The 21,408-nt window shown below is 42.9% G+C and overlaps 1 protein-coding gene across 4 annotated transcripts in view; it reads left to right on the top strand.

Moving 5' to 3' along the window:
• The window catches only part of LOC147014876 (calpain-1 catalytic subunit-like), a 181,907-nt gene that overhangs the window by 136,494 nt on the left and 24,005 nt on the right, over window positions 1-21,408 (top strand). For all 4 annotated transcript variants that reach the window (XM_085853294.1, XM_085853293.1, XM_085853295.1 and 1 more), the window contains 6 exons: window positions 312-481; window positions 756-767; window positions 912-1,111; window positions 15,664-15,700; window positions 15,784-15,864; window positions 15,996-16,053. In XM_085853294.1, coding sequence (XP_085709420.1) covers window positions 312-481; window positions 756-767; window positions 912-1,111; window positions 15,664-15,700; window positions 15,784-15,864; window positions 15,996-16,053 — 558 coding nt within the window. The remainder of the gene's footprint in view (window positions 1-311; window positions 482-755; window positions 768-911; window positions 1,112-15,663; window positions 15,701-15,783; window positions 15,865-15,995; window positions 16,054-21,408) is intronic.

Genomic DNA, 21,408 nt, shown 5'->3' with positions numbered 1-21,408 from the left:
CTGATTCAATGTTTTTGAATTTTCAACTTTGAAACTTTTCTGGGATTCAATTCCTCCAAGTTCGGAGTTTTAAAGTAAACAATTCTCCCATGTGTGGGAATGTAAGGGATTCTACCTTCCCGTATGTGATAGTTAAGAGAAATCCTCCATATTTCAAGGATTCAAGGCATTCAGTTCCTCTATATTTATACGTATAGATCGTACATGTATTTTCTTTTCAAAATGCCCCTCAAGAAGAACAGAGAAATAAAATGTGAATATTGCACACAAATTTTACATCACATTCTACCTGTCTGTCCATGATACCACAGAAACCTTCTGGGTGAACCCAGAGTTCCAGATGGTGTTGTCACCAAACTCAAATGATGTTGACCTACGCTCACCATCTCTATGCAGCTTCATTGTGTCCCTGATGCAAAAACCACGAGACAACCAGAGGAATCGACAACCGTACGTTTCCATCGGCTTCTACATTTATCAGGTAGCACAGAATGGCATCTACCCTCAAATAATGTCCTTCACTCACGTGTAAACACACACACACACACACACACACACACACACACACACACACACACACACACACACTGTTCTAATTCCTCCTGTGTCCTCTTCTTCATGTTTTAAATCGTAACAGTGAAGGTTCGAAATTGCAAAATAATTACAATACTTTATTGATGACCAATGGCAAGCTTCACACGTGATACTACATATTAGGATAACGACATCTTTATCCCACCCGCCCCCCATTACAGATACCCCCAGAGGTAAGACGTTTATAACTTGCTTTTAAACCCACCTTAGGGTAATCTTTTGAAATTAATATCTTTGAGCATAAAATATACAAATGTGCATTTTGTAGAAAACTGCGGCAGGATGTATCTAAACTTGAGTGTTCCGTTTGTTTTCAGACCACAGCACATCTCCCATCCCATTTCTTCATGAGTGCGCAGCCCGTCTTATTCACACCGCAGTTTGTAAACCATCGTGAGGTGAGCCTCCGCTGTCAGCTCCCCCCTGACTCGTACGTCATCATCCCTGCAACTTTCAACAGTGATGAGGAGGCAGAGTTCATCTTGAGGATATTCAGCCAGAGTCCCATCGATACTCGGTACGCTCAGTGTAGCACATTATAGACCCCTAAACCATGATCCTTTTTCCTACGCTATGGACACGAACATGAGGTGTTCCATCAATGCTGTTTGTGCATGATGTATCCACACACATTTGGATACTAAAATGGCAATTCCTTATGATTGATAACACCATCGTCAACTGAACACGCTACTATTATGATCCACTGCTATTATGACCCATATACACGTATCATCCCTGCACCCTATTATGTCACTTACATTGCCATTATGTGTAGATTTATTGATTATTAGGATATTTAACGACCACTTTTGTGCACATTATGGCTAAATTGCATCATTGAAGGTGCATATAAATAAAAACTTCAAACTATATTAGCCATGGCTCGTCGATCAATCTGTTAAGCAGTTCTCAAGAAGATTTTTTACGTTTTTATTTTTGATCCAATATGGCTGCGAGACCATGTGACCGATGACATCATAAGTTTTATTCTTCATTCACATCGGGTTGTAGATCAGATATATGAAGTTTTAAGATTTTTCCGATAAGGATTTTGATTCAACCAATTATGGCTGGAATAACACATCACCGATGACGTCATCATTATCATCCTATATATGTCTTGTGGAGTTGATGACATATACCAAGTTTCAGGTTTTGTTGTTGAGCAGTTTTGAAGACGTCTAAATTTTTTCTTTTAATCCAATATGGCTGCCATACCATGTGACATGACGTCAGAGTTCTCAGTATAATATTCTCCATGGGGAGTCCATCCTATTTTTAAAAGTTTGCATCGATCGGACAAGCGGTTGCTGAGAAAAAATTTTTAAGCAAAAATATGTCAACGTGGACGCGCGCGCGCACACACACACACACACACACACACACACACACACACACACACACACACACACACACACACACACACACACACACACACACACACACACACACACACACACACACACACACACACACACGCGCATTACAATAGTCTCGCAACCCCTTTGGGGCAAGACTAACAAGCTGTGTTCTTGAAATAACTCCTTGTGATCAAGAACCTAAATTTGTTGTCTTGAAATCACATTTGTTTTTAATCGTTTTGAATGCTTGCTCAGGGTTCTTGACCTTGTTTTTGTCAGAAATACTTACAAGGAAACATATCTAATGAGAGTATGCCATTAAATTTAGCAGATATTTATAAAATTAATTTTGGGATTGGTTAAGTATGGAGTCTCGTTTACTCATGCAAACTTTAACAGTGATCTAAAACTCATGATGAAGCTTGTACCAAAATCACATACATAGGAGGAGGACATGAAGAGACAATTTGGACAAATCTATGCGGGACATGAGATTTCAACCAATGTCCTGCATTGCTTTCTCCCAATGTCATGGCCTGGTGTTGAGATGGTAATACCAAACAAGCTACCTCTACCTTTTTTAATAGTATTTCTTTGTGCTGTAAAATAGTGGCCTGGCAGGGTAGCTGAGAGGTATACACGCTCGTTTCTAAGCTGGCTAGTCTGGGTTTGAATCTCGGCTCAGCTATGAACTGTCATCTTGGTGTTTTACAGGCAGTGCGCGTCATCAACAAGTGTGCCATCCCTTGAATGGACATTAAACTGGATGTCCTGTCTGCCAGCATTAGCTGGTGGATGTTAAAGATACAATGGTGTCCATTGTGAAGAGTAGGCAAGCTATCATTGGGACCCTGAACAAATTCCAAATTGCTGACCCAACCTACAGGAGGCACTGCATCAGCGGCACAGATGCGACCCCAGCAATTGCTATGACCCACGGCTATGTGCTGCATACAAAAAAGAAGAATTTGCCCTTACAGTGTAAAGTAAGTGAACGTGGATAAACTCCCTTCGAGTCTGGGATGCCGGAGTGGGGGGGGGGGAAGCAATTGCCCCCCCTCTGCCTTTTGCCAGAAGGGGTGGGTGGAGAGGGGCAGAAATTGTTTTATCCTTTATTTTGTTTATTGTTTTGCATATTTTGGTATCAATATTTGTCAGGGGTTAATAGGTTTGTATCTATAAAGGTTGCAGTCGTGTTCATAGCAGTTTAGCGGGTATTTGTATTTGTTCATTGGAAGAAGCAGAGTGAGACCCTTGCATTTAAGTGTAGTGTTTAAGTCAGTTGTGGCCTTCGAAATATGGTGGGGGGAAAAGGGTATAAATAGAGAGTGAAGAAGAAAGGAAGACAAGTACAAACAAGCCAGTCGGCGACATGGCTGCTCGCTCTAGATGGAAAGCTGGCCGACGCGACTAGCCGATATTCATGTACATGCTATCAATCAATTTAGCACAATAAATATGATTATCACAGCCCTCTTAGTTTGCGCCGAGAAACCCACCTTGTGAAATTTCAGGCATGTTTCCAAAGAGACTCTAACAAATGGCAGCCCTGGTAATTCCATTTATCTATTCGCTAAAGATTTTGTTTTTTTTATATGATGCTGTAAGACATTCTCCTTGGGCACAAAAAAAACAGGTCCCCCGGAGGTCCAGTTTTGGAGGTATTGATTTTTTTTGTACAGTCCACAATAAGTGTACGATGTACGATAAAGTATTTTGGCTGTTGCTAAGCAACGGAGATGTGCCTAGCAACCATTCATTTTTGTGTACATGCTAGCCACATTGTACACATTTCACCCAAGTTTCATCAAAATCAGACTCTTTCTCTTAGAGATATTCGCAATTAACCGTTTCTGAAATGTTCGACTTGTACTCGCCCAAAACCTATCTCCTCCTTCAAATATTTTTTGTTAGGGCTGCAAATTGGCATGAAGGGAGCGAGATAGATTGCGCACAGAACTCTAAGCTTCGATTTTTCGATTTTTTATTTTTATTTTTTATTTTATTTATTTGACCACTTTAAAGGGCCGTTGCTAGGGCCCGGGGTCCCATATTCGAAAGCACACGATTCCCAGAAATATTGGCCCTACCTACCAAATTTCATTGGAATCGGTTGAGTGGTTTAGTCCCTAGCCCTAGGCTTGACCAAAGTTTCGTGGACAGACAGACAGATGGAAATGTCCAGAATAAGGGTGCTCTAAGAGCAGCCAAAAATGCGCTTGATGCTCAATATGGGCCACATAAAGAATATGGGAAGCTGTTAGGGTATTCACTGTTGTCGGAAGTGTGAGGAATTAGCCCACTTGAGGATAGTTGTTACAAGGTTCAAGGAACGGATAGATAATTTGCAACAAGTAGCAGAATGTCAGAAATTTGTGGAGAATAGTTGGTTACAGTTGTGGAGTGAGGTTTCTGAGGAGTTTGGCAATGGTGAGGGTGCAGTGAGTGCAGGCATGGGTGAGGACGTAGTGAGTGTGGGAAGTGGTGAGACTGCATGCAGTGGAGAGAGTGCGGCTAGTGCAGGGAGTGATGAAGGTGTAGCAATAAAGATAAGTAGGAATAAGGCCAGGGAGACGAGGTTTGTTGGCGTTGAAACTATTAAATATGGAGAATTTCATTCTCTAGGAAGGATTGTGGACATAGAAATCTGTGTAGTTTTGAAGGAGCAGGAGTTAGGGACATTGAAGGAAGGGTAAACAATATTGTATCGGGTCATGGTACAAATAAGTTGGTTGTGGTACACCGAGGAGCAAAGTATTTAAGAAAAGTTTTCTCAGAAGTTTTGAAAAATAGATACAGGATATTGGGTAAGCGGCTGAAAGCAAAGGGTTGTGAGGTCATGTTTTCTGGGATTCTCCCAAGATTAGGAAATGAAATAGAAATTATGAGCAGAGTGATAGGTGTCAACCTATGGTTGTCCATGGGCTGGGGTGGTTTCTGTGTGACTTTTATGTGCCCTAAGTTTCTCTTCATATTATTGAAGTGGACCATGTGGGACATCAAAAAAGTAAGGGTGGACATCTGGGAGCCTGGTCGGATTTGAGAAAATGACGTCATAATCTCAAGCTTTTGCGTTCATGAGGCGACCAAAAATTTGGGGTAGGGGAAACTAAAATGCTTATAACGCCACAACCATACATGATATAACTGCAAACTACCATTCAAAATATTTGTTTTTATTCACTCTACATGTGACAATATGTAATTATCTGATTATTATGCATATTTGTTGTCCAGAGGTCAAAAGGTCATGGAAATCGGGGGTTGCTTAAAATCTGACCCACCGGAAGAAAAATGTGAGTTACAGGTTGCCTGTACTACTTGAGAATGTTTTCTGGCTGTGTCAGAGGTTGCCAAGACATATCTCTATCACATGATATGCATTGTATAAGAATTAACCCTTTTGTAACGTAAATATCAACTTTGATAAATGGTGCTATTTCAGAAAAGCTGATTTTCCTTTGCAGCGGAAGACACATGCCACAAAATAAAGTAATCGAACATTTTCATCAGTATGAATATGATCTATCACCAACTACTTATTTCTTTAAGCCTAAATATTACTGAATTTACTAATTTCTTACAATATTCCCATGTCGTTAAACCACTAAGTCCTAAAACAACCACCTGTAGAGGTGGGGGGGGGAGGTTCGGAACATCCTTAGTACATTCAGCAAAAATAAACTGCTGAATTTGCTCAGTTTTAGTAATAGTCTCGGTTTTTATATCCAAATGAAGGTATACTGCTGACTGTAGTCACGATTCCAAATCATGCCAATTTGATAATGGGAGGAGGAATACATGTAGATGCCAGGAGTACATTTCCACACAGCTGTAAGTGTCACACATGAGTTCTGTTCGGTTTTAGATACAACCAGCTGGATTTTTACAGCAAACATTCTCGTCTCCCATACCTTGGCACTTGCAGAACTGGCAACTAGGCAGGTCACTCTTTCGACATGCACATCTCTCTGTCGCACATTTCAAGAAAGTACAGTGCACAGCATATTCCTCGGGAATGGGTCTGACGGTCTTATCTGGATGGAGAAGTTCATCTTACTCTTCAAATCCGTATAGGAGAGGATTCAACTCAGTCGTATTTGCAGAGAGAATTGATGTCATCACATATGTAGCATAATATGCCCTTAGAATATGGGCCTTTATGGCATGGCTTGTAGGTGGCAACTTCTCTAGTGAGGGTTTGCTGTGGTGATAATTATGATCCCTGAGTTCATCCATTGTTGTGCATGTAGTTCCATTCTTTAGGACTTTCACTAGATATGATTCTGCTCTCTCAACTTCATCGTCAGAAGGTCCATTTTGGCTACAACCAAATCCTTGAAGGTAGTCTACTGGGTTTGCTTTAAGGGCCGCTTGCTTTGTGCCAACCTTGCTGGTGTAATCACACCCAGTGAGCGTATGCACAGCGGGAAGGACTTTGCATAGGTCAGGCCCTTTATCTGACGCAAGAGAATGTATTGGAATATATTTGGTAGAGTTTCCACTGCCAGCTTTCAACCACAGTTCATAAAGGCCCTTTTCATGCAGTACATCCCAGTAAAAGAGCAACAGCACAAATACATCAGTGTCTGAGGCTAACACCACTAGTCGTATTCCGTGCTCGACAGCATGTAAGGCGTGGGGTATAATTCGTGTATCTGCTTCCTCTATATCAATGCAGAGTTCTGGAATGTCCCTGCAATAGCCATCACAACAGGAAAGACATGGGACTTCGACAGATTCACTTGAAAAGCCACTCACAAATACCTTCAGGCTTGAAGGGGTCTCTCGCGCGTGCTTTATGGCTGTCTGGTGCAGTAAAATCTCAAGATTATGCTTGTTCCTGTTAGCTGGCCAGAACCGCTCCATCTGAACTGGTAAAGGTGTATCTTCACTGACTGCATTCAGTTCAATCGGAGAGATGGTTTGTCGTCGCTTTCTTTCCGAGTTTTTGATTGAAATGTCAAAGTATGAATCAAAGATATAATCTATTCGATCAGCTCCCTTTGCAGATCTCTGTATGTAGTCCACAATGCCTCCACTAAATTCACCGAAGTTAGTAAATTATTTGCCAGTCATCTTCCTTACATTAGCCATGACATCCGCTATATACCCAACCTGCGTGTCTTTTGAATCATCCAGAACATCAAATTGAATGTTTCTTTGCAATCTCATTCATCAGGCCACTTTTGGTGCTCTTTGACATAAGACCCTGGCTGTCAAAAAGCGAAGAAGATGACGTCAAGTCATATTCTAGAAGTTCTGTCATGGATCTCCCTCAGGCACAGGCAATTTCAATGACACGCTGCCTATGTTTATCTTCCCTCTGTGTTTGTGACTTTCCTGAAGCCTCTTGACCTTTTGGGAGTGCGCGGATACTCTTGAAAGTTTTCACATTTGTTCTGTGAATGGTCTGAAATATTTGAGCCGACTGTTCAACAACCCGTTCTTTACGTAGTTTCTCATAGATTGCGGTCCCAATTGCTTTTACCTGAAGCAGCCGATTCCGGATTTCGTCAGTCATTACTTCCTGTGTCATTATATTGTGAAGTATTTGCTGTGTGGCATCTTTCCTGAAAGGATTCTCCTTGTTTTCAATAACAGTTAGAATTGCTTGGACGTTTCTTTCCCCGGTTTCAGTCTCATATTTGCTGAAGGAGTCGTTTACATCTTGATGGTACTGGGTTGTAACTCCACTTAGTTCTCTGAAAAGATTACTAGTTGCCATCATCTCATGGTAGATTATGTCCCACATTGCAACGTATTTCTTCTTCTTTGTGCTGCCTATTATCCCCGAGGTGCCTTTCTTGGACCTATTTATCGTTTGCTCCAGCGCCATGTCTGCTCCAGTTGCTCTAAAATTCCCAGGTGTCCTCTTTATGGCAAATTTGCCCTCTTGGAATGGTGGATCATTTCAGGGACAAAGGGAGTGTTTCCAGAATGTTGGTCGTCTGTTAAATAGAAAGGGGGCAGCAAGGTTTTCAATGGGAATTGAGGAAGGAATTCAGACTTTTTTAGGTCAGCGGAGGGTGGGGAAGCTATTAAGGAAGGAACTGATGATGTAATAGTGATGAATAAGGACAGGCAAGAAAATAGAATTTCAGGAAGGGAAAAGTTAAACATATTCCATACCAATGCCAGAAATTTAAATAATAAGATGGAAGACCTTGAAGCCAAAGTAGATAGCAAGGAGTACGATTTAGTTGCAGTGAGTGAGACATGGTTTAAGGAGGAGAGTAACTGGAGGACAGGATGAGAAGGCTACAAGGTGTATTGGTGTGATAGGAAGAAGAGAATAGGAGGAGTAGCAATCTGGGTAAAGGACATCATTGTATCAAGAGAAAGGGGTGACATAAAGGAAGGAATTGATGGAGAGGATTCTGTGTCGGTAGAGATTAGAGATTGTAAAAACAGTAAGATACTGATAGGATGCTTTTATAGGGCTCTGGGTGTGAAGGAAGAGGAGAAAGGAGGAGTAAATGAGGAATTTAAAAGGGAATGTGGTAAGGGAAGAGTATTGATTATGGGGGATTTTAACTTGCCAGGGATAGATTGGGTCCAGGAACAGGGAAAGGGCAGAACAGATGAGAATTTCCTGGTTTTACTCCAAGATTGCTTTTTAACCCAGTTTGTAGATAAGCCCACGAGGGGGAGTGCAGTGTTAGACCTCCTTTTTAGGTCATCTCTTCGAGCATGACCAAATAATATTGGTGTTGAGAGGAGAGGTGATGATCTGTCCGTCCGTCCGTCCGTCCGTTCACAATGAAGTTGAAGCGGGAGATCTGGTCATTAGTGATCCTGATAGAGGTCGATGAGACATACACGATGGTATGACTTTCAAGGTCACCGAAGGTCAAGGTCAAGGTCACGAGGCCTTTGAAGTTGCGAAAATGACTATTTTCAAATTCTATCTCCTCCACCATTTCTCAAGCGATCTTGAATTTGATTGTAGCATATGAATCTATGGGACAATGTCTAAATTTGGTCAGGCCAGATTTTCGATATTCGCTTTCGTTTTCGTGTCACGTGACTTCAAAGTTGGCAAAAAATGCGAAAATGACGATTTTCAAAATCTATCTCCTACATTTCTCAAGCGATCTTGAATTTAATTGTGGCATATGAATCTATGGGACAATATCTAAATTTCGTCGGGACAGATTTTCGAATTTCGCTTTCGTTTTCACGTGAAGTGACTTCAAAGTTTGCAAAAACTGCCCTACCTTCAGGAGGCTATATATTCTCTACTGGGCATGGTGAAAGTTAGTGAAATGTGTCATTGCATAGCAGCTGACCTTGTCTTTCATGTCCATTCGAAATAATACCGATATCTTCGAATACGTACACGTCACGTGACTTTGAATTTTGCGAAAACTGCTTCATGTAGTTGCAAAATGACGATTTTCAAAATCTATCTCCTCCTACATTTCTTAAGTTATCTTGAATTTGATTGTGGCATATGAATCTATGGGACAATATCTAGATTTGGTCAGGCCGGATTTTCGATATTTGCTTTCGCGTCACGTGACTTCAAAATTGGCCAAAAATCCCTCCTGACCCGAGAACACTACACCCTAGTAACAAGAACTCATGCTTGTTTCTCGCAGAGATGACCGTCACTCCCGCACGGGTGTATTTTTAGTAATGATCCCAATATGCTGGAGGAGGTGGAGGTTGGGGAGCATTTAAGATCAAGTGACCATAACATTGTTTTGTGCAAAGATTCTGTTGAGGGTTTGAGTTCAGGATCGTAGGGTAAGGCTATTATATTTCAGGAAGGCAAACTTGGAGGGTGTGAAGAGAGAGTTGGGTGATGTCGATTGGGAGAAACTAACAACAGGACAATCAGCATCAGAAAAATGGGAAACCTTCAAGGACCAAATGTGTAGAGTGCAAACTAAGTACATTCCAATGAGGTGTAAAACTAGAAGCATAAAGAGACCAGGGTGGTTGAGCGGTGAGATAAGGAATGCTATTAAGGAGAAGCAGAAGGCATTTATAAGGTTTAAAATAACAGGACTGGAGTTAGATTTATATCACTATCTGAGTAAACAGAGGCAAGTAAAGAAAATAACTCGACAAGCCAAAAGAGAGGATGAGAAGGACATGGGGAAGAATATTAAACATAATAACAAGGCTTTCTTTAACTAAATCAGGGGAAAAGAACAGGTTAGGACCAGTGTGGGCCCATTGAGGAATATCACCAAGAGAGTGGTTAGTGATGAAATTGAGATGGCAGGCTTATTAAACGGGTATTTTGCTTCAACTTTTACACAAGAACAGGCAGGAGAATTGCCAATAGCTGAGAGCATCTATCGAGGAGGTGAGGAAGGGCTTTTACAGAAGATCCAGGTTGGAGTGGAGGAAGTAAAGGAACAGCTCGGTAATCTAAGAGTAGATAAGGCTTCTGGTCCAGATAATATGCACCTGAGAGTATTGATGGAGGTGGCTGAGCAGATAAGTGAGATGTTAACGGATATTTTCAATAGCTCACTGGAGTCAGGACAGGTACTGGAGGATTGGAGAGTAGCAAATATAACACCATTATTTAAGAAAGGATCCAGAGAAGAATTGGGTCAATCAAAGATGGCCATCGGATAGACTGGCGGCCATTTCAATTGTAGATAAATATGGGCTTGCCCTTTAACTCCATACAGCAAAATTACAAAAACAACGGGGGCTATGACATTTTATGCCTTTTTTTGCTTGTTATTCACAACTTACATCAATGATTTGGATAGTGGGGGGAAGAGTAAGCTTTCCAAATTTGCAGGTGACACAAAGCTTGGAGGTAAGGTAGATAGCAGAGAGGGTGGTGATCAAATTCAGATAAGTATGATACTTGCATAGATTGGGAAAAACATTGGCAGATGGAATTTAACATGAGCAAGTGTAAGGTGTTGGGGATGGGGAAGAACAATGAAAATAGAGATTACATGCTATAAGGGGCAATTTTGTGCAGCTTTGGTCACCAAAATTAAGGAAGGACAAAGCTGCCATGGAGAGGGTTCAGCGCAGGGCTACTAGATTGATTCCAGACTTAACTAGACTCATCTACGAGGAGCGGCTGAAGGCGATGGAGCTTTTTGCACGAGAAAGGAAGCGGTTACGAAGTGATATGATGGAGATGTGTAAGATAATGAAGGGGATAGACAAAATACGTGCAGAAGAATTATTCAGCAGGGTAGACAGTGATAGGCCCAGGGGCCATTGCCTGAGCGTAAAGAAGAGGAGAGTTTATACCGTCGTAAGGTCGGCGTCTTCCGCTCATCCATCCACCATTGGGACCATACTCTATGCAGAGCGTTGGTGCTGCCTAAGCAGTCTCCTTGGCTATTGGACACAGTCCTGGATGGGTCACCACTCCGACACAGGATACCAGCAAGCTGGCACTCATTTTTGCCGACCTTGGAAGGATGACAGGCAGAGTCAACCCCACCTGGTATTAATTCAACAGCCAAGTGGGATTTGAACTCAGGATCCTAGGATCCCAAACCCACAACCCTAACCATTAAGCCAACACCAGGCATGTCTTTCACTTAGACTCTTTGAGAGTAGTTAATGCATGGAATGGTGTCCCTGGAAAGGTAGTGGCAGCAGAAACGGGAGAAAATATAAAATTGGAATTAATAGGTATCTGGAAGTATTGGAGATAGAGGGATCAAGAGGTGTATTGATATTCGCAGACAGAGTATATGTAAACTTAATAACTTCCAAGTTTTCACAAGTAATCTTATAAATATCTTCAAGTGTTTGTGTGTCTATTACTCTTCCATGGCCTAACCGTAGCACCTGGAGGCCCCAAAAATATGGGTGTGGGTACTTCATAATGTGGGCAAGATTTTCAGCTTCCACAAGTTGGCCTTGACTTCTGTTTTAAGGCCACCAAAGACTGCTATAAAGTGTATATTGGGATGTGGGGCCAAGCAGTGCTGCTGCCGGCCCACAGGAAAAAGGTAACCACCACGAGGCCAATAACTCCATTGCCTTCCAATCTCCAACACATCCCAAAACTACTGCCGGTAAAAAGATCACCTGGCTGGGCAGTGCTAGGTACCCTCCCCCTATCCCTCCACCCCTAACTCCCCCCTCCCCCTTTTTCCCAAGCAGTGCCAGGTACCCCCTCCAGTATATAATTATTATTACAATAATAATAATAGATGTGTACATGTTTAGCCTGGTTAATAATAATAATGTAAGATAAATAATAATAAAGATTTCATCGATCCTTGAAATGTGATTTTCCCTGGCAAGGAACTCCTCTTTCAATTCGGATTCTTTTAAAGTTAATATTAGATGTTCATAGCTTGTGCCATTAGCCTGGTGTGTTGGTGCAGTGGTTAGGGCAGTAGCTTGGGAACCAAAAGGTCCTGAGTTCAAGCCCCGTTGAGCCACTGAATTAATACACCAAGGGGTTGACTCAGCCTGTCATCCTTCCGAGGTCGGCGAAATGAGTACCAGTATACTGGGCCGGTGTATACCCCGGTTAAAATAGGTGTACCATATCCCTGTGTCGTAAGAGGCGACCAGGGTTGCGTCAGGAAGGGCATCCGGCGTAAAACATGTGCCAAATCACTATGCAGATCATACGGATGATCAGCTGTGGCGACCCCTAACGGGAGCAGCCGAAAGAAGAAGAAGAAGTTCATAGCTTGTGCCATCAGAAGCCATTCTTCGGAGTGTGTGTGTGTGTGTGTGTGTGTGTGTGTGTGTGTGTGTGTGTGTGTGTGTGTGTGTGTGTGTGTGTGTGTGTGTGTGTGTGTGTGTGTGTGTGTGTGTGTGTGTGTGTGTTTTTTTTTCTGTCAGTGATTGAAATGTTGTGCTGGTGATGAATATCAGGTGCACGTATGATTTCATAACCTGTATCGTTAAGGCCCGGTCACACCTTGACGTTTTAGCCAGCGATGGCAACGTATTAAAATGTATCTAAAACGCTGGCTTATGTTGAACTTTTGAAGTTTTTTTTTTAAAGATTCAGACGTATTCATAGCGACTTGGTCTTATGTATAACGCATTGGTAACTACACAGAACGTTTCATTGTGTAATAGATAACTTATACCAACGAATGCTGAACCTGTTGTCGGCCTACACAACCGATGCCCAACGATAGTCTAACTCAGGCATAGCGCGTTGCACGCATCGCCGACGATGTCGTGACGTGGCCTATTAAAAGGCTGACGCACAACGATTCAAATCATAACTGCCGTAGAAATGGAAGTGTCAACATCGCGGTCACACCTTGGCGATCTTGCCAGCGTATGCCGACGTAACAAAAAGTGTGTCTAAAACGTTGGGGCACGTCGAATACGGTATGGGTAAGTTTGGTATGCACGAGTAGAACGCTAAATACGCTATCATAAGTCGTAGTAAGTAGAGTACGTCAAGAAATTTTGAACACGTTCAAAATTTTACGACGTACTCGGCGTATGACACACGTTCCGCATGCGATGGGGATAAGTTTTACACACGATATGTGGACGTATTCACACGTATTCCAACAACGTCTTCCGGTCGCCAAAAAAATAATAAAAAATGAACGTGTTTCTAGGTTACAACTGCCATATAAAGACGTGTTCCCAGCGGTGTTGGGAATTGGTATATAAAAATGGTGTTCATAAAAGGGGAACCCAACAGTGTTTTCGAGTTCCTTTTTGAGTCGATGTCCATGTCAGCAGTAACAGTATCAGTATCAGTATTAGTATTAGTATTAGTAGTAGTTTGTTCATGTTGGCAGTAGTAGGTGGGTGTGAGGGGGAGGGTGTGGGTTATGATGGATCGTCCTTGCGTCCGCGTGTCCATTCTTCGGAGTGTGTGTGTGTGTGTGTGTGTGTGTGTGTGTGTGTGTGTGTGTGTGTTTTTTCTGTCAGTGATTGAAATGTTGTGCTGGTGATGAATATCAGGTGCACGTATGATTTCATAACCTGTATCGTTAAGGCCCGGTCACACCTTGACGTTTTAGCCAGCGATGGCAACGTATTAAAATGTATCTAAAACGCTGGCTTATGTTGAACTTTTGAAGTTTTTTTTTTAAAGATTCAGACGTATGTAAAATGTATCTAATGTAGGTTCATAGGCTGCCACTCAACGATTTAAATGGCTGCATCTCCACTATTGAAAGTAGACGCTTGCGCTGAACAATTGGATTTTTTTACACTCAACGACTTTTAAACGGTACCACTCAGCTAGTTTCATTGTTTACAATGAACGATTTAAATTGCTGTCACTCGCCTTTGTTTTTTTTTTTTGTTTTTTTTTGACGCTGGGGTTTGGAAATTTGAAGCGTTTCTTCTGAACGTGTTAAAACGCTCAAACTCGACTATTTTAAATAGACGCTGCCGATGGACAATTGGAATCATAGCCAAGCTAGACATCGAAGTGTGAACATCCTCGTCATGCCGAAGAAAAGTTTGAAGAATGCTGCAAGTAAGTGTCCTGGCCGTGGCCGTGGACGCTGACGCAAGCACGATCCATTATACCGACGTCTTTCAGCCTATGAGTAACTTAAAAGTAACGTCTGTCGACGTGTGGCAACGATCGCGTAACGTGCCAACAACACGTTAATCATAGGTTAGAAATAAGTTTCGGGTATGCTAAACATTACCTCGGCGTGTCTCAACTTATGATTAACTTACAAGTAGCATGTGTTGACGTCTGTCAATGATCGCAGACCGTGCATACAACTTGTGGCCAGCGTAGCGGAACGTGTGAGTCATACGCCGGCATACGTCGTGAAATTTCAAGCATGAAAAAATTTGAGGACAACCGAAAAGTACAACGTTTAAAGCCAACATACAACGACATATGGCAACGTACTACGACGTATGCCAGCGTGCTCTCAATGTTATCAAAACTTACCCATAATGTATTCAACGTGTGCCAGCGTTTTAGAAAAAAAATTCAAAAATCGGCATACGTTGGCTAAAACGTCAAGGTGTGACCGGGCCTTAAGTCTAGTGTGTGTGCCATTAGTGATAGTGAATGAGATGAGCAAAGCACGTTTACTCGTGCTGCATGCTATTTAAGATAGTCTCATTTTACTCTGTGCTGAGATGCCGCACATATCCTGGCAGTGAATGATGCTACCTGACAAGCCTGCAGCTGCAACAGAGCTACAAACAATGTGCTAAGGTAGTGATAGTGCTGTACAGTACAATACCACTTATTGTTATGATTTCTAATTGTCGGTATCGCAATGAATTCAAATAATCTTACTGCACGTGGGAGCTATTTTGCTTGGAACAACTGGGGCAAACCTGTGATCACTTTTTCGGACCTAGTGGTGCACAACAGCTGACGAGTGCACTTCCGTTTTGATCTCAAGCATCATGATCGATGTGTAATTCCGATTCCACTTTTTAATTTGATTTGAGTCCTCAATTTCTTCTTTAATTTGCAACTTGCTGCTTATCTCCAGATATTTATTTCAACCATAAATCAGTAAAGGGATGAATATGATGTCCTTCTTGTGTTTTATTTTTATATTTGGCCCTCAAAGAACTTCGCCCTCCCTTGCCCTTCGACCACTCTGACGACCCTGTTTAGAGTGTAAAGTGAGTGTAACACTGATCCCATATGAACTCCTTTACACAATCTCAAACTCATTGTAACTGAGTATACTTCTGAACAAATAAATTAATAACTAATCAGTTTTGTGGAAATCGATATTACAAAACATATGTTTGCATTTTATTCCATTTTTCTTTGCAGAGAATTTGATGAAGAAATGCGCATTTCTCCTTTTCAGGTACGGTGCAGCCGAGAGAATAATTGTGACTTTTTCCTTATCACCAAACTACATTTACTAACTCTGGTCCCTTGTGATTCCAGCCAATCAACAAGAGCGACTCGACGAAGAACTTGGTTCAGGAGAAAAAATGTGAAGAGCTGTTCAAAAAATTTGCAACAAAAGTAAGTTTGCAACAAAAGTACGTTTATCACACGGCATTGCAAGCACGACTTACATCCACGGTCAGCAAACTATCGGCAAAACCTCCCAACCTTGAGGAAACGCTCCGCTGACTTCTGCACCCATTCTCTAGGATGGTGACATCGATGCCCGGAAACTGCAGGCGATTCTGAAGAAAATCACTGAAAAACGTAATGAGGGAGGGAGTGACACAGATCTGGAGGTGGCCATCTTGAGCGGGGGGCGGGGGGGGGTGTTATCGGTTGCTATGAGACAAGAGGTCACAAACAGTGTTGAGATTGCCATCCCCCCTCCCCTATCGAAAGATGTTTTATCAATGGTGATTGAATTGGTGAAATTTTAATATCTGATGTTTAAAAATGATAAATGTACCCTACATCCTTTTTGAGCACAAACTCATTTTAAAAAGTGCAATGGAGTTTGGTTTCACTCGGTCCGCATCATCCTGTGAGGCTGTATAAACTGGATCGGATGGGATTCCACTCATCACAAATGTTCGTTATTGTCATGTCACAAAAATGTACGTGACAAAGCAGAGGAAATTAACCAATGAAAATCGATTACGTCATCGTCATTACATTTCTACATTTCGATCTGACATTTTAAAAAAATGTCCATTGTTAACTCTAACAACTCGTAGACCAAAGAAATAACCGAACAGAACAAATAACCAAACAGACCAAATTTGGTACAATGCATCAGGACAGTAAGGTCTCATGGGATTATGCTCCCCATCTGGATACACCCTGATGAAGGGGATTAAAGGGGGATTTTGCCCCAAATATTGGTATTTCATTCAAAAAATCTTCTTAGAAACCGACAACAGGACCCAGACCAAAATCGCCATGCGGCACTGTAACTATGCCTAAACCTTAAGCTGTGCTCCCCTGGAAAGGGTGCCACAGCCTCCATCCCTAATTCCTCATATTCACCAAAACATATTTTCCTCCCAAACTCCATGACCGATATGGACCAAATTTGGTAAGATAAATCAGAATAGTAAGGTGTTATGGTGGACTTGCACTCCCCATCTGGATCCACCATCTATAAGAGGCTGAAAAGGGGGTTTTGCCTCAAATTCAGGAAATTTATTTCAAAATCTTCTCAGAAACCAATGGCCAAATGGAGAATAAACTCTTCATGAAACATAAGGACTATGCTGTTAACTTAAGATGTGCTCACCATAACTGTACCACTTCAGGAAGGGGGATCATGGCCCCTTTCCCCTAATTCCTCATTTCCACTCCACCTGTTGGGGAAATAACCGTCAGTCCCCCACGGGGCTATTTTTTAAATTGTAATGTGACTTTTCAGCTTTACGTCACGATTGTTATATATAGCTAGTAAGTTGTAAAGGTCAGAAATTTAAAAAAACCCATGATATCTGTCAGTTTTACCACCCCCACTGGAAATTTTACAAATCGCACCCTGGTCATAATAGTCTGACTTTGTTTGTTTTTGGATGTCGATATACAAGTAAAGAAAATATATAAATCTCAATGCAGCATATATATATATATATATATATATATATATATATATATATATAAATATATATATATATATATATATATATATATATACATACACACATATATATATATATATATATATATATATGTATATATATATATATATATATATATATATATATATATATATATATATATATATATATATATATATATATATATATATATATATATATATATATATATACAGGTAGTCGTCGACTTACGACCGATGCGACTTACGACTGTTAAACTTTACGACCACTTTACGACCACGTAAAGTGGCCCCAAAAAAAAAAGAAAATTTTTTTTGTTTGTTTTTTTTGCATGTAAAATATACGTTGTTCGACTTACGACCGACTGGTCAGAACCAATTGCGGTCGAAAGTCGACGACGACCTGTATTGTTATGGCCCCGGTGTCGTCGGGACGCCACGAGGGATGGACTGCCTCAGGTTACTCACCAGACCCACTGGAATTTCAGCCCATCGCACACAAATAACTTCGTGATGTGGCAGATCGCTAATCGACCGAAAACTCGACCACATGACTTGGTCCTCCGTTTAATAAACCGTTTACCTAAGGGTCATGTGATCTCATTACCAGGGGAGATGCCCTCGATACGTACTTGTGTTAACCAAATTACCTGCCAGATCAGGAGCAGCTGAGCGGAACTGCCATGTACGTATTGGCTACAAAGCAAATCTTTTGGGAATAATGTCCCGGTTAAGCTTGGGTGCGAGCTATACTGGACCAATGAAGGAAAACACGAAAACGAGCTTGGAACATTTCTACACAGGGCATTTATTTACAACCAAACCAAGGAAAGGTATGTGGCAAAGTGAATGGGATTTATTGATTTGTACAGCAGGGTAAGCAAGGAATTTGTGATGTACGGCAAAAGACAAGCAATCTTACAAAAGCAGATACAGAGCAAAGTTATCCCGTATATCTTCGAGAATCTTAACTTATGCTTGGACAGGCGCCAAAACACACACACACACACACACACACACACACACACACACACACACACACACACACACACACACACACACACACACACACACACACACACATACACCTGAGGAAGATTAGATATAGCCCAGAGAGAAAGAAAGCAGGTGAGGATAAACGTCCTTTCAACACCTGGCGCAGTCGGCAGACCAACACAACCCAGAATGCTTAGGGACAGATAAGTGGGAGGAATACTGATTATGTCGACGATGTGGGAGTGGGAGGTGTGGTGTAGTGTGACTTGGGAGGTGCAGCGTCATGCCAGAGGAAAATGTGAATGTGAGTCGGTGCTTTCGCTCCTTCGGTTCAGCCTGTAAAAAATACAGTCAGGCTTCGCCCGCATTAATGCTCTTTTATGTGTCCACAGTGGACGAGGTAGATGGAGAGAAAGATGGAAGAAGAAAATGCGTAAGGAGAAAGTCCCTATCCTATCTGTATAAATGTCTGTACTGATTGAGGATCGCTCAAACGGAGCGGCCCGACCTCGTGGCAGTAGTGTGCGATTTCCCCCCCTCCCCGCTTGGTTATGGGGACTCACAGTACCTTTCGCTCCAGATTGACCAGCTCACTGACTGTCTGCTTGTCGATCCCGTCCGGCTCTGCGTTCCTTCGGCGGCAGCACCGACAGCACCGAACACGAAGGCGAGCAGCAGCAGTGACCAGCGGGCAGGGCGGAACGGGATGGACTCATGCAGGTGAGCAGGCTGACTGAATGACCCATGAGCAGGCTGATTGGAAGAATGACTGGCCCAAAAAGAGCGGAACCCAAAAGAGAACAGTGAGGAGAGCAAAGTGGCAATACTCTGTCCTTTTTATGAGCCCAGCTGAAGGGAAGAGCATCGCACCGATTCTCAACGAGCCGTAGGCAAAATCCCGCTTTCAGATTGGGCCACAGTGGCCGTAGCCATGCCCCGCCAGGCCTCGGAGCCAGAAACTGGCTCAGTCACTCGCCGAACTAAGCATTACATGGATCGGAGTTCCGAGCTTTGCATGGAATCGCGGTCTTCAGATGCGCGCTCCGGCCCCGAACATGCACTGCCCTTCATTCTAATATGGAATCGTAGTGGAATCCCTGGGCTACCTGTAGGTCCCTCCATGAGCCGCAGCACATGTCCGCACCTTGCATTATGCCCTGGAACAGCTCTATCCGAGTCCCCTCCAGGTCCCGCGAGGTTTCAGTGTGGATTTGATGACCATGGGGCAGTGACGGTGGTTGTTGAGCAGGGCGCTCTTGTCTTGACATTCTTCGTGAGAGGTGGTGGCAATGAGGCATCTGTAATGAGTGGTGATTTCCACGTGGTGCTTGTAGTGAGATGGTGAATAAAAGTCGGTATTTAGTGCGAGTTGTTACCGGGGTATTTTTCCCAGTTGTAGGAAGCAGTTGTGAACATGGTGAGGTTTGGTGAGCGAAGTGAAGTCTGAGGTGAGGTGGTGGATGGGAATTGACGCGCACATTTTTTTTTATACCTTGTCGAGTCTCGTGTGAGAGCTAACGCACAACGCACAGCAAGGGGGCATGAGACAAGAGGGGAGGGAGTGGGAAGGACAAAACAGTGTGGAACAGAGACATTAGGAGATCTGTGGAAGGGAGAGGGATGGGACAGGGAACATTTGGGAATAGAAGATGGACATTACAGGGACTTTCGGGAAGGAAAGCAGGGAATTTGAAGGAGGTGGGCTTGGGTGGATTATCGGGAGCAGAAAAGATCGAGGATTTGGATGATACGAGGTGGTGGTGAACAGCTGTTTTGAAGGCCTGGAAGGAAGAATGGGAATGAAGAGAGTGAGGGAGTTTATTCCTAAGGCGGGGAAAAAGAGGAATGAAAGAGTGAAGGTGAGAAGTGATTCGTGATTGTGGTAGTTTTACCAGAAGGGGGTTGTTGGCGGACCATGAGCGCCCTGTGGAAATGTGGTGGGGACAAATCGCAGAGGGGGGGGGCGAGGCTGGAGAGGAGACGGTAGAAGACAGCCAACCGACCAGCCTGCGGTGATTGAGTGAGAGTCCCAAAGACTCAGCCTCATTGCGGGAGATGCCAATGATCCGAAATGCCTTGGTTTCTACAGCGTGAAGCTGAGAAAGGTGGGAGGCAGGAGCACCAGCCCAGAGGGGAGAGCAGTACTCCATCAGGCTGCGGACAAAAGCTTTCTAAGTGGTCAGGAGCTCAGGTGGGCCGAGGAAGTACTTTGCACGATGGAGGATTCCCAGTCGGTGACTTGCTTTGGAGGCCAGGTTTGAAATGTGGCTTTCCCAGGAAAGGTCATGGCAGACAGTGAGACCCAGAAACTTGAAAGAAAGGACTTCGTCCAGAGGATTGCTGAGAAAGTGGATGGGTGGGTTTTCTAAACGGTTCTTTCGGAGAGACATAGTGAGAGTGTGAGATTTGTCCGGATTGAAAGACATGTTCCACGTGTTGGACCAGTTTGTGATTTTACCCAGATCTGCAGTGAGCGAAGAAGCAGCTGCTTGCCTGTATGAGGAATGACCGATGGTATGGCAGAGGGTGGAATCATCAGCAAAGAGATATGGAGGATTTTCCAGAGAGTTGGAGAGATCATTGATGAAAACTAGAAAAGAACAGGGCCCAGAACGCTACCTTGAGGAAGTCCAGCCTGAACAGGAAGAGGGGATGAAAGAACTCCATTTAGGGCCACACGTTGACTGCGACAGGAGAGGAAGTCTGCGAGCCATGAGTGGAGATGGCCTTGGATACCATAGGAAGAGAGTTTGGTGAGCAAGGCAGGGTGCCAGACCGTGTCAAAAGCACGTGATGTGTCCAGGGATACGGCTCGAATTTCCTGTCTGGCATTGAGGGCTTCCATCCATTGTTGGGAGAGCAGAAGCACAATATCCAGGGTAGAGTGACCTGGTCTGAAACCAAATTGATGATCAGAAATCAAGCCAATTGGAGAAGAGAATGGATTTAATGTCTGAAGCGATGATGGCTTCCATAACCTTGCTGATGATTGGGAGAAGGCTGATTGGTCTGTAGTTGCAGGG

The sequence above is a fragment of the Eptatretus burgeri genome, chromosome 13, assembly GCF_056783735.1.
Source record: "Eptatretus burgeri isolate ZD-2024b chromosome 13, Ebu_testis_v1, whole genome shotgun sequence".
Taxonomy (NCBI): domain Eukaryota; kingdom Metazoa; phylum Chordata; class Myxini; order Myxiniformes; family Myxinidae; genus Eptatretus; species Eptatretus burgeri.
The sequence above is the reverse complement of the archived record's forward strand: the minus strand, read 5'-3'. Positions and strand labels throughout refer to the sequence as shown.